Here is a 12628-nt window from a genome sequence, read left to right on the forward strand (position 1 = left end):
ATAGACCGACAGAAACAGAGTATCTTACGCTTCTGTCTGTCTGCAGCCCGGACAGTTATTCCTCGCCATTGGCGCTCCACACAGGTTCCCACCCTGGCGGAGTGGCAAGTCGAAATGTCACACCTCCACCGTATGGAGGAATTGTCGGCTGAGGCCTCGGGATCCAACAAAAGGTACAAGACGGTTTGGTTGCCTTGGCTGCTATTCCGGGATACTCCGGCCTTTCAGACATTGTTTACTGCTAGGGTACCTCCTGAGTTACTCACTTAATTCTCTACCGCTCTCTCTCCCGTGGGGAGATGGTCACCTTGGTCAGGGCAAGCACCCCCCCTTCCTCTCCCCTTATCCCCGCCTTCCCTTTCCTGGCCCCCCTTCTTCTCTTTCTATCTTTATACTCCTTTCTGTACCTCTTCCTACTCACTTTTTCTGACAAGGTTTTCCGCTGAAATGTCTATGTTTGGCGAGATGCTCATTGAGCGTGTTGCAGTTCCTTATTACTCAGTTATCGGTTAGCTTGGGGGGCTTGCTGGACTTAGGTCCTGCCTCCTAGGTATAACGCTACATATGGACACTGCGTGCTCCTAAGGGAGCTCCTCTCGCACCATTTCCCATCTACAGTGAATTTGTGTTTATTGTGTTTTGTAAACTTCTGGGTCCTATGTCTGTTGTGATGGACTCCTCTTTGTATTTGTACTTTTCTTTTACTTGAAAATTTGAATAAAAATTGATTATACATTAAAAGTTAAAATCAACCCCTTTTCCTATGTTCAAATAAAAAAAAAAATGAACAAAAATAATAAACATATACTTGGTATCGTCGCGTGAGCAATCACCCGAACTATTAAATTATTGTATTCCTGATTTTTCATGTTAAAAGAAGTAGGTACAAAAGCAGCAAAAGCCGAAGAGCAAAACTGATTTTTGGTCACATCCCTTTTTGTTCTATTTTTTGGGGGATGGGATCCAAAAGTCACATATTTAGTACCATAAGTGATACCAAATGAACTACAGATTATGGTGCTAAAAATTAGCCCACACACACTACTACAGACTAAAAGATAAAAAAAATATATATACCTCCCCCCCCCCATTTTACCTCCCAAACAATATTTTTTATATTTTATGAAAAAATGAGTCTCATGACAATTGGTGTCACAATTGCCGGCATGGTTGTATCAATGGTTAACCAATCTTCCCATGGCAGGAACAACTGCTTGCCGATTGGGTAAAGATTCTTAATGACAATTATGCTTAAAAGTAGTGTATTCATTAATGACACTAGACTGTTTTGTGTAGTCACTATGAAGTACAAAGCTATATGATCAGTGTAGAGAAACCATAGCTTTGTCAGAGGTTGTACCCACTCACACTTTTTCTTTTTGTTACTTGAATTATGTCTAGTGCACACTGTGACCCCCTGTGCACAAGAGCCTGCACTCTCGATGATGGAGCTGTTTGCTCGGAAAAGCTTCAGGGTTTACTAACACAGTGTGGTCAAATTGTGGTTTTACGAATGGAAAACGAAAACCAATAAAAAAAAAGTAAGTACCTTAGTGCTGACTTCCACTTTCTAATCTATTAGAAATAAATTGAGTAACACATATAAAGTTCTCATACTACTATTTGCCATTTTTTTTATTAACGCGTTTGTGTACAATATATTAAATAGAAAAAAATTACAAACCAAAATTTCAATCCCATAATACCAAGTCTTACCCCTTCAAAGATGAGGTATTCAGTCCTAAATTATTTTCACAGCTTTTGGAGATAATGTAACAGACAGGCACAGTGCAGCGGGGGACAGGAGACCATACCCCACACTTTGGCACAACAATTTTACAACCTGCCAATCTTGTCACATTACAAAAACGAAACCTGGTTAATGCCCCTTAAAACATATCCAAAAAAGATGTGCTTTCAAATGCTCTCGATTGTCGCATGATCAGGAGAAATGCATGCATGGTCAGTGTTATGAGGCATGGCCATCTTCATCTCACTGTAGTGTTTTCTTACCCTATTAACATTGTGGAGCAATGGGTATAGCCATACAAGTAGCTTCAACATGCTCCAGAAAATCTAGTAACCGCAAAAAAGGACCCTTCTGTCTAAAGCTAGAGGCATGTCTTGCATTTAAAATCTATGGCAGGTAAATACTTTTGTCTTAAGGGGCCACTAAACCTAAAAAGTGCAGTCAAAGAAAATAGCTGCTAATGCAAGTCTTCCAGAACCGGAAAAAGGAATTATTTTGGGATCAGAAAAGGTCCCAGATGCTCCACTTCCTCCCACCGGCGGTTTAACTTCCAAGATGAGAGAGGGATGGGTGCATTTCAGGTGCATTGCTTTGCCTGCACACAAAACGATGCCCGATGTCACAGCAACATTGGGCAGCTAATGAACATCACATAAGGGTGGGGTTATACCCATATGCAATGTTCCTGACATGCACCCATCACACTCTTGTAAGGTATACTTCCTGGGATGGCCAGTGGGAGAAAGTGGAGCACTGGGGAATAGAAGAGGTAGGACATTTTCTGCTCCTCAGATAATCCCTTTAATGCTGCCAATTGCTGGTCTGTATCCTCAAAGCCTGAAGTGGCAGATAACAGGGAACAGTACATTGTGCACAGCAGCTGGACATAGACTTTAGGTTTAATGCCTCTAGTGAGTCAAACTGAAATCACATTGTTTATACACAATGAGAATTCAAGAACATACTTATCTTCTGCCCATGGAAAGACAAAAGTACTGACATTTTATATCCCACACAGTAGAGGGTAGAAACAGCTGCCTTCAGTTTCTATAGGGAAAGTAATATGCAATTACCTATGGCAAAGATTCACTGCCATAAACATTAGTAAATACAAAACCAGACCCTAGAACCAAGGGGTTTATCAGACAAGCCCTAGCTGTGGTCGCCACTAGTTGTGGTGCAGGCATTGGTAAGGAATGCAAAGACCTAAAATAATGTATTGTGCTGAAACTACCATATCTCATAGCAAAAAGCAAACTGGAGAAGACTGGATCATATATTGCTGAATATAGAAATAAATAGAATGAAGTGCTCTGCTAAAGAAAAGAGAAAAAAACAGCTTTATGACAGTCTGCAGAAATCTTGCGTATGTTCCTTTTTTATTGCAGATAACGCTGGCGCATATGCCAGGGACCGCGCTCTATGTTGTTCTTAAAGGGCCATGCTGGCTTTTGGGGGTACTCCACCCTAACATGCTGTATTAGCATGTACTGTATGAGGTTAAAGTGTATTTGATTTTTGTCTTAGACACATAGAAAGCAATCACAGCTCATTAGAATAAAGAAAGCAGGGCTATGATTGGTTGCAATCAGAATAATAAAGTTGGGGCAATCTGTACTCTACAAACTGTAGCCTGCAGTAAACGCTCTGCAGAAGTGACTGCATAGCACTGACTTATGTATCTGCAACAGAGGATTAACTTATACAATATATGTTGAATTTGCAGAGGCAGTAGTCAGGGTGATATACTGCTGTATATATGTCCAGATATATAAATGGGCACTGTCACTTTAAAAACATTTGACATGTAGTTTGGGAAGGACGTGCTCGGCCATATACTTTTTCATGCTTGTTTCTTAAGTGACAGATTCACCTTAATATCAGAACAACTACTAAGGTAAATCAGAAAAAGGGGCCCTATATGTGGCCCCTAAGCTAGTTAAACAGGATGTGTTCAAATAAAGACTAAGACTGAAAGAGACTATCAAGCTCAGCATGGTAGAGTGTGTAGCGTTCAATTGCTTTGCCCTTGCTAAGGACCAATGCATTGATGGTAAAACAGACACTGTGACCTTTGTGATCCTCGGTGCAGTCTGCGTTATGCTGCTGGCTAGATGACAAAGTACCAATAGCTCGTTATTGCCTATATGTCTACAACCAAGACTTTGGGGGTATTTCCATGTATTACTTTTTCAGTGCAGTTATCCCGGACATTGACTAGTTACTTTGATCTACAAGCTGCCAGCAGCAATGAACTAATGCAGAATACAGACACAAACCAATACGCTTTACCAGAAGGGTCTGCTTTAAAAAAAAAAAAAAAGCCAATGAGTGAGCAGTCATGGTGAAACCCCATAAGCGGCAAGTTATGGTGCAGTCCCACCAACCATAGTGGACCATCCGGCAGAATATTAGCAAAATATGAAATGTAGTTAAAAGGAAGTGGTAATAGAAGAAATGTGAAGCTGGCTTTGTGCTGTGGCAACGGAAATGTTTTGGGTCATATTGCTTTTCATGCACATTTTTCACACCACATATTTGTCTAATAATAGGTTTAGAGTTCAATTAAACAAAAATATTTTCTACACAAAAGAGGGGAAAAAAAATAAAAATAAAAGTCAAAATCCAACCAGAGTTCTCGATGCAGCCATATTCAGTGAAGGAAACTCCTATAATCTCCACTGAGTACAGGCTTGAAATGACAGAGGTTAGATCAAGTTCAGCTCTAGCGACTACACTAGGCATCCAGTGCAAACAAGTTCTTCGTTTCCGTACGCTACCCTTCATGAGCAGCGGCAATCGTCACCATCCTCATTTGGCAATGGAGTGCGCAGAAGTGGCTGCAGGCCAGAAAAGGCTAGTTTCAAAGAAGACTGAAGTCCTTTAAGACTGTTCTTGTTGCTGCTGTTGCATCTGTTTTTTCTTGACAGAGATTCTTTTCTTCCTGGCAGCTAACATCTCATAGAAGGGGTCCACACTGACTGCAGCCCTAGACAAAGGAACAAAGCAGGTTACTTGCTGGGGTGCATTTGGGAGGTTTCTACAAGCAAAACAAGCAACAGATTACTCCAACCAAAATGGCATAGTTATTTCTAGTGCAGCGGAATGGGGATAAGGAAATTAGACGGGTTTTCTTGTCAAAATATCAGCCATTGACTTGAGACCCTTCCTTTAAATCATAATAGAAAAGCCCAATCAGAGAATCTCTCATGTAATACTACTAATAGAAGTAGTTACAGCAAAATGTCTGGCTGGCCACATGGCTTTTCCCCAGGCATGATGAGCTGATGTAACTGCAATCTGACAGCTGAGCAAATAAGGAATATTAAAGGGGTTACCCAGGGTTAAAGGGGGGAAAAAAAAAAAGACGAAAAAAACAAGACATACTTTTCCACCAAAAATAGTGCCACTCCTGTCCCCTGGTGTGTGGAATTACAATTTGGCTCCATTAACTTCAATGGAACAAAGTTGCAAAACCAAACTGAAGAAAGAGACCATGTTTTTCTACGGGCCAAATCACATGGAGTAAAAGAGGCGGAATTCCGCAATTGAACTCTATGGTCAGGTAGACAGATCTGATCACAAGAAACTGATGGCCTATCCTCAGGATATCTATGATCAGTTGGGGGTCGGATGACGGTCGCTGCCAGACCAGCGTTGGTATTCTATGCAGTGAAACTGTAATGCATGCCCTCTCACTGGATCAGAATGGGGGTCGCATGCATTACAGTCTTATAGTGTGTTTCGATCCATGAAGACCCGAATTTCCAGATGCAGATAGGAAATTGACACTGATCCGGCATAGGCTTTGATGAGAGGTACACTTTAAGAGTATCTGTCAGGTCTGTATTATGCTGCTCACAGCTCAGGTGTCAGCCTGGCATGCATGCCTCCTCGTCTCCACCCCTTCCTGTCCTGCATGACTTATGTGCTGGGCTTAGGGAAGGGAGGAGGCTTGCATGCTGTGGCCGACCACTGTCTCTAGGGCATATGACCTCTGAGCTCTCTAAAGGAAATCTGTCAGATTTACACAGTGTATGACAACGCCCCATGGTACAGGGTTCAATAATCGTATGGCCAGGTCTACACTAACAATTAATTGTTGTTTGGGTTTTAAAAATAAGCTAATAAGCAGCCAAAGGCTACAGGACGGGGCAGAACACTGACTGGGCCAATCACCGGTTTTATGCTATTATCACAGAGTTGTGCAAACTACACTATGTGATATATGTGACATGGTGGTTTTACACTTTAAGTTTTTTTAGAGCCAAAGGCAGAAGTAAATGCAGGACAAATGGGGAAATAAAAAAAAAAAAAAAAAAAAAAACAAGACTTCTGCTTCTACTTCTGGCTTTGACAAAAAAGTAAAAATAAATTTAGAACTGCTAAAGTGGCAGTAGTCTGTAAAGCAAACAAACGAAGAAAAAAAAAAGAGAAGAGTCTTGGAATGTGGCCAGTGGTCACACTTTTTTTTTTTAAGATAGAAAAGCAGTTTACTCATACAGCCAATAACAGCGCTGCAAAATCACAACAATGTATAGTATTTATTTATTTACATGTATCGTTCACATAAAAATCGGCACCAGAAAAAGGTTTAAAGGAGAAGTCCGGCGAAATTTTTTTTATATGTTATTACTTATGGAAAGTTATACAATTTTCTAATGTACATTAACCCCTAGACGACCCAGGGCGTATAGTTACGCCATGGAAGTCGGTCCCCAGACGACCTAGGGCGTAACTGTACACCCTGGGTGTTTCTCCCGCTATGAAGCGTGCTCCGGAGCGGAGCGCGCTTCATAGCAGGTGGGGGCCGGCTGCAGTGAGCAGCCGGGACCTCACCGGTAATGACACGCTGCAGCGATCGCGCTGCCGCGTGTCATTAACCCCTTAAACGCCGCGGCGTTTAAGTGTAAGTGACAGGGGGAGTCCCCTGTCACTTACCGATCGGGACCCCCGCAGTGTGACTGCGGGGGTCCCGATCGGTAAAACGGACTGCAGGAGGTCTCTCACCTGCCTCCATGCGGTCCGATCGGCGATCTGCTACTCTAAGCCTGCACAGGCAGGCTCAATGAGCAGATCGCCGATAACACTGATCAATGCTATGCCTATGGCATAGCATTCATCAGTGTAGAAATCAGACTAATGTATGTACAAGTCCCCCAAAGGGACTTCAAATGTGTAAAAAAAAAAAAGTTAAAAACACTAACACACAACCCCAAAACCCCTCCCCAATAAAAGTTGAAATTACCCCCCTTTCCCATTATATAAATAAAACATATAAAAATAAATAAATAGATAAACATATAATATACCGTAGCGTGCGTAATTGTCCGATCTATTAAAATATAACAAGCGTCATTGCGAATGGTAAACGGCGTACACGAAAAGAGGGAAAAAAGTGCGCGGATTACCAATTTTATGTTACATTATATATATAAAAAAATTAATAAAAAGTGATCAAAACGTCCGATCTTCACAAATATGGTATTAATAAAAACTAGAGATCATGGCGGAAAAAATGACACCCCATACAGCCCCGTAGGTGAAAAAATAAAAACGTTATAAGCGTCACAATAGGCCCATTTTATTTATAATTAATTGCCAAAAAAAAGGATTTCATTTAAAAAAAATGTATAACATTAAAGAATCTGTGTAACCTGCATATGGTTGTGTTCAGACTGACCTATAGAATAATTGTATCATGTCGCTGTTACCATATAGTGCATTACGTAGACACAGGAACCCCCCAAACGTTACCATATTGCATTCTTTTTTGCGATTTCACCAATTTATATCTTCATAAATAATATATTTGGGATTCCATCATACATGTTATGGTAAAATGAATGACGCCATTACAAAGTACAACTATTCCTGTAACAAATAAGCCCTTACATGGCCTGTAGATAAAAAACTGAAAGTGCTAGAGCTCTTAGAAGGGGAGGAGGGAAAAACGGAAACACTAAGATCAAAATTTGCGCGGTCCACTGGGTCATTTTGGGCCTGGTCCTCAAAGGGTTAATTATGGGAAATGCTCATATACTGCTATTTCCCTTAATTTAGTGTATCAGGAAGTGTTAGAATTATCTCTGAAGCAGTGACGTCACAACCAACGGTGTAATTCCTATGGAGTGTCCAGCACGAGGCGCTCTATATATAGAAGTCAATGAGTACCATTGACTTCTATATATAGTGCGCCCCTGCTGGACACTCCATAGGAATTACAGTGTATGTAATGTAATGTAATGCACTGTACTGTTGTGACTTTATGAATACATTTATGGAATACTTTGGGGAGCAAGTGTCCTTGCTCCCCAAAGTATCCCATAAATGTATTCAATGAATACATTTGCTGGGCACCGAGCAGGGAGGGAGAGAGGTGCCATCTACCTCCCCCCTCCCTGCTCGGTGCTGGGAACATATACAAAGCACTACTCCCCCATTATCTGCAGATAATGGGGGAGTAGTACCTGTGCTATCTTATCACCGCCCGCGCCGCCGCTCACACAGGGGCTTCTATTCATCGCGCCGCTGATTCCCCGCCGCCCCTAACTACCCGCCCGCTCGCTCGCCGCTCTCTGCTCATGCCGGCCGCGTCAGTCCACCCCCACCCCTGCCGGGAGCACGGCGCTTCCTGGTGTCCCCGGCCGGGGTGGGGGCGGGCTGCGGGCGGCGGGGAATCAGCGGCGCGATGAATAGCAGCCCCTGTGTGAGCGGCGGCACGGGTGGTGATAGGGATAGCACAGGTACTACTCCCCCATTATCTGCAGATAATGGGGGAGTAGTGCTTTGTATATGTTCCCAGCACCGAGCAGGGAGGGGGGAGGTAGATGGCACCTCTCTCCCTCCCTGCTCGGTGCCCAGCAAATGTATTCATTGAATACATTTATGGGATACTTTGGGGAGCAAGGACACTTGCTCCCCAAAGTATTCCATAAATGTATTCATAAAGTCACAACAGTACAGTGCATTACATTACATACACTGTAATTCCTATGGAGTGTCCAGCAGGGGCGCACTATATATAGAAGTCAATGGTACTGATTGACTTCTGTATATAGAGCGCCCCCTGCTGGACACTCCATAGGAATTACACCGTTGGTCGTGACGTCACTGCTTCAGAGATAATTCTAACACTTCCTGATACACTAAATTAAGGGAAATAGCAGTATATGAGCATTTCCCATAATTAATGTACATTAGAAAATTGTATAACTTTCCATAAGTAATAACATATAAAAAAATAATTTTCGCCGGACTTCTCCTTTAATTCACTATGCAGTCCAATTTTTTTTTTTTTTTTTTTTTAGAACTGGGTATGTGCAGAGGAGAGAGCTTATTTACATGTACACACACTAACAATTGTGTAAATAAGCCTTGCTTTATGGCTGTGTGTGAAAATAAGCAGAGGGAATCCAATCCAATGCTAAAATGGAATTCAGTGTAAGGCCACGTTCACACTACGTATATTTTCAATAAATAACGACCGTTGTTGCAGATTGCAGCGTGGCTTAACGTTAGATTCTAAAGAACAATGTCTGTAGTTTATACACACTGTATACACTATGGCCGTGTTCTATGCGGCCACACAAAATAGACTGCACACAATGTAAAGTACAGCTCCTGGCCTTACTTTTTATTGTCTGCTATGACTAAGAGGTGTGCGGGCCCACCCAAATGTGCCCGCATTCCAATTAAAATGAAGTGATGATCACCCGGCCGATTGGCCAGGTGAACATCAGACAGCAGCCGTTGTTTGACGCGGTCATATCAAGCAACAGCCGAGTTTTGCCATGTGCAAACATGGCCTAAATGCGAAAGTTCCTCACATAAAACAGCAAAGAATGCTTATGCTTATTGCTAAAGCGTTTGACACAGTTCCTCATGGACCTCTGATGGGTAAGTTAAAGTCTATCAGTTTGGAAAGTTTAATGTGTAACTGGATTGAAAACTGGCTTAATAATCGTACCCAGAGAGTGGTGGTCAATGATTCCTACTCTGAATGGTCTCCGGTAATAAGTGGTTTACCCCAAGGGTCAGTACTGGGCCCTCTTCTGTTTAACTTGTTTATTAATGATATTGAGACCACCAAGCTTTGTAGTACAGTACAGTCTATGAAGGATGTGCAGATGTTACAGGATGACTTAGGGCCCTATTCCACAGTAATGATAATCGGCCAAATCGGCCCCTTATCGGCCCGGTTCGGCCGATAATCGTTTGGTGAAATAAAGAGAACGATCAGCCGATGATCGTGTCATCGGCTGATCGTTCATTTAGGGCCAGACCTAAAATCATCGTTCGCCCAACGCGCATCGCTACGGTTCAATAGCGGTGCGCGGCGGGCGACCGACGATTAGACAGCAGCAGTAATACATTACCTGTCCAGGCTTCTCCGCGCTGTCTTCATCCCAGGGTCCCGCGCGCTCTTATCTTCTGAATTGCCGGTCAGCTGATGGAGCGCTCAGCCAATCACAGGCCGGGACCGCCGCGTGGAATAGGCCCAGTAAACATCGTTGATCGGGCCCTCCTCGGCCCGTGGAATAGGACCCTTAGACACACTGAGTGTTTGGGCATCCACTTGGCAAATGAGGTTCAATGTGGATAAATTATGGTTATGCACCTGGGTACTAATAACCCACATGCATCATATGTCCTGGGGGGAGTTACTCTGGGAGAGTCACTGATAGAGAAGGATCTGGGTGTACTTGTAGATAATAGACTACAGAACAGCACACAATGTGAGTCAGCTGCTTCTAAGGCAAGCAGGATATTGTCATGCATTAAAACAGGCATGGACTCACGGGACAGGGATATATTATTACCGCTCTATAAAGCTTTGGTCCAGTTTTGGAACCAGACTCATAAAAAGGATGTTCTAGAGCTGGAGAGGGTACAAAGACGGGCAACTAAACTAATAAGGGGAATGGAGCATCTTAGTTATGAGGAGAGATTAAAAGAATTACATTTGTTTAGTCTGGAGAAGAGACGTTTAAGGGGAGATATGATTAATTTATTTAAATATATAAATGGCCCCTACAAGAAATATGGGGAAAAGATGTTCCAGGTTAAACCCCCTCAAAGGACAAGGGGGCACTGCCTCCGCCTGGAGAAAAAAAGGTTCAATCTCCGGAGGCGACAAGCCTTCTTTACAATGAGAACTGTGAATCTGTGGAACAGTCTGCCACAGGATCTGGTCACAGCAAAAACAGTAGAGGGCTTCAAAACCGGCCTAGACAAGTTCTTAGACCAAAATAATATAAATGCATATGTATAGAACTTATCACCCCTCCCCCTTCCCTGTATCCATCCCCTCCTTGGTTGAACTTGATGGACATGTTTCTTTTTTCAACCGTATTAACTATGTAACTATAATCCCATATTGATCATATAGAGATCACATTTGTTTATCTGTATAAGTTCTTACTTTATAGATTTGATCCATTCCTCCTTCTCTTCTGGAGTTGGGGCAGAAATTCTGTAGACGTTATGGTTGCCTTCTACTACTCTCCCATCAGCCTCTGTTTTGCACGCTTTGATGAGCTGTCCTTTATTGTTTGGTATATAAAGCTCAAAGCAGTTCTGGAAGGGACACATACAACACCATATATTAGCTGCATATTGTTGACATTACTGAAAACCTGCCGCTCACATATACCACAACATACCGGTTTCCTGGGATCTTCAACTTCACGAATACTCAGGTTCTCCAGTGGGATTATCCCTCTTGGCTCTTTATCCTGAGTAATAACAATGTATTAGAATGCATTTTAAACAGCTTCAGAATTAGACACGAAGGAGCTGGGAATTAACATAACTTACCGTGGTGTATTCAAAGTAATACAGACAGTTGTCAGTCAAGATGAACCAGCGCCGCTTCCATGTTTTCACCCGGCCACCTGTAAGACGTAATATAGGGGTGGGGGGGATGGCAGAAGAGACTTAGTATACATATATATTTAAACAAAGAGCTGCAATCCATACCAGTGCGTTTCACCAAGCAGACATGACAACCATCCAAGAGAAGCCACAGAAACACCAAGTGCAGCGACACTGATAATCGTGAATTCTACACTCAATGAGCGGATGGTGTAAAAAGCCACAATAACTGATTGGTAATCCTAAGAGGAGACTAGGACATTATGAAATGAAATGTGAACAACTAATTTAGTCATTTGTTGTCAAGAATGAATTAAGATATTGAGGTCTGAAATTAGTCCATATGGAGGCAAAAATATAATAAAAATGAGTGCAAAGCTAAAAGGGAGTCATCACTGAAACTAAGCACATAATATCCATGCGGGCACAGTTTCCAGCCTTTTTCTTATGCTTAATGACATCCTCACAGTGTTTAGCCTCATGCACACTAGCATTTCTGTCTATAATAGACCATGCACAAGAGAACCATATTAGAAGTTGCTTAGTTCCAAATCAGGTTCTGTATTGCTTATCACGTTTTCCCCTTTAACATTTGGTGTCATGGTACGAGTGAAATGCATTAAAAGGGTTATACCACCAAATCCACAACATAGACAAGAACTGTCCAAGTACAGGAGGATTGACCGCTGGGACATCCAATGACCTTGAGTCCTCAACTATGAGTCCTCAACTATCATCGTGCACTGGTCAAACATAGACAGGTGTTCTCCACACTGTCCCAGTGGTTAGGGGTAAGTGGCTATGGTGGCCTGGCCATTAAAGTGGATCTAAACTTTTAAACAAACTTCTAACACATCAGAGAGACATGTACAGACTTTCACTGAGTCCATACACCACTTGCTTAGCTTTCTGATGAAAGCAGGTGGAAGAGAGAGCACAGTGCTCAGGTGAATGCTGCTGCCCCTTGGTTCTAGCGATTAGCAGGGATCTCAGCAGCCAGAC

At 42.5% G+C, this 12628-nt stretch overlaps 1 protein-coding gene across 3 annotated transcripts in view; it reads right to left on the minus strand.

The window, feature by feature from the left end:
- Positions 1-1614: 1614 nt before the first annotated feature.
- Positions 1615-12628, minus strand: part of CYTH2 (cytohesin 2) — a 33511-nt gene continuing 22497 nt past the window's right edge. For 2 of the 3 annotated variants that reach the window (XM_069949016.1, XM_069949015.1), the window contains 4 exons: positions 11570-11648; positions 11416-11487; positions 11175-11329; positions 1615-4739 (listed from right to left, as the gene is read on the minus strand). In XM_069949016.1, coding sequence (XP_069805117.1) covers positions 4634-4739; positions 11175-11329; positions 11416-11487; positions 11570-11648 — 412 coding nt within the window. In that variant the 3' untranslated portion in view covers positions 1615-4633. The remainder of the gene's footprint in view (positions 4740-11174; positions 11330-11415; positions 11488-11569; positions 11649-12628) is intronic. The other variant, XM_069949014.1, reaches the window with a different exon arrangement.

Source organism: Dendropsophus ebraccatus, chromosome 12 (assembly GCF_027789765.1).
Source record: "Dendropsophus ebraccatus isolate aDenEbr1 chromosome 12, aDenEbr1.pat, whole genome shotgun sequence".
Taxonomy (NCBI): Eukaryota; Metazoa; Chordata; class Amphibia; order Anura; family Hylidae; genus Dendropsophus; species Dendropsophus ebraccatus.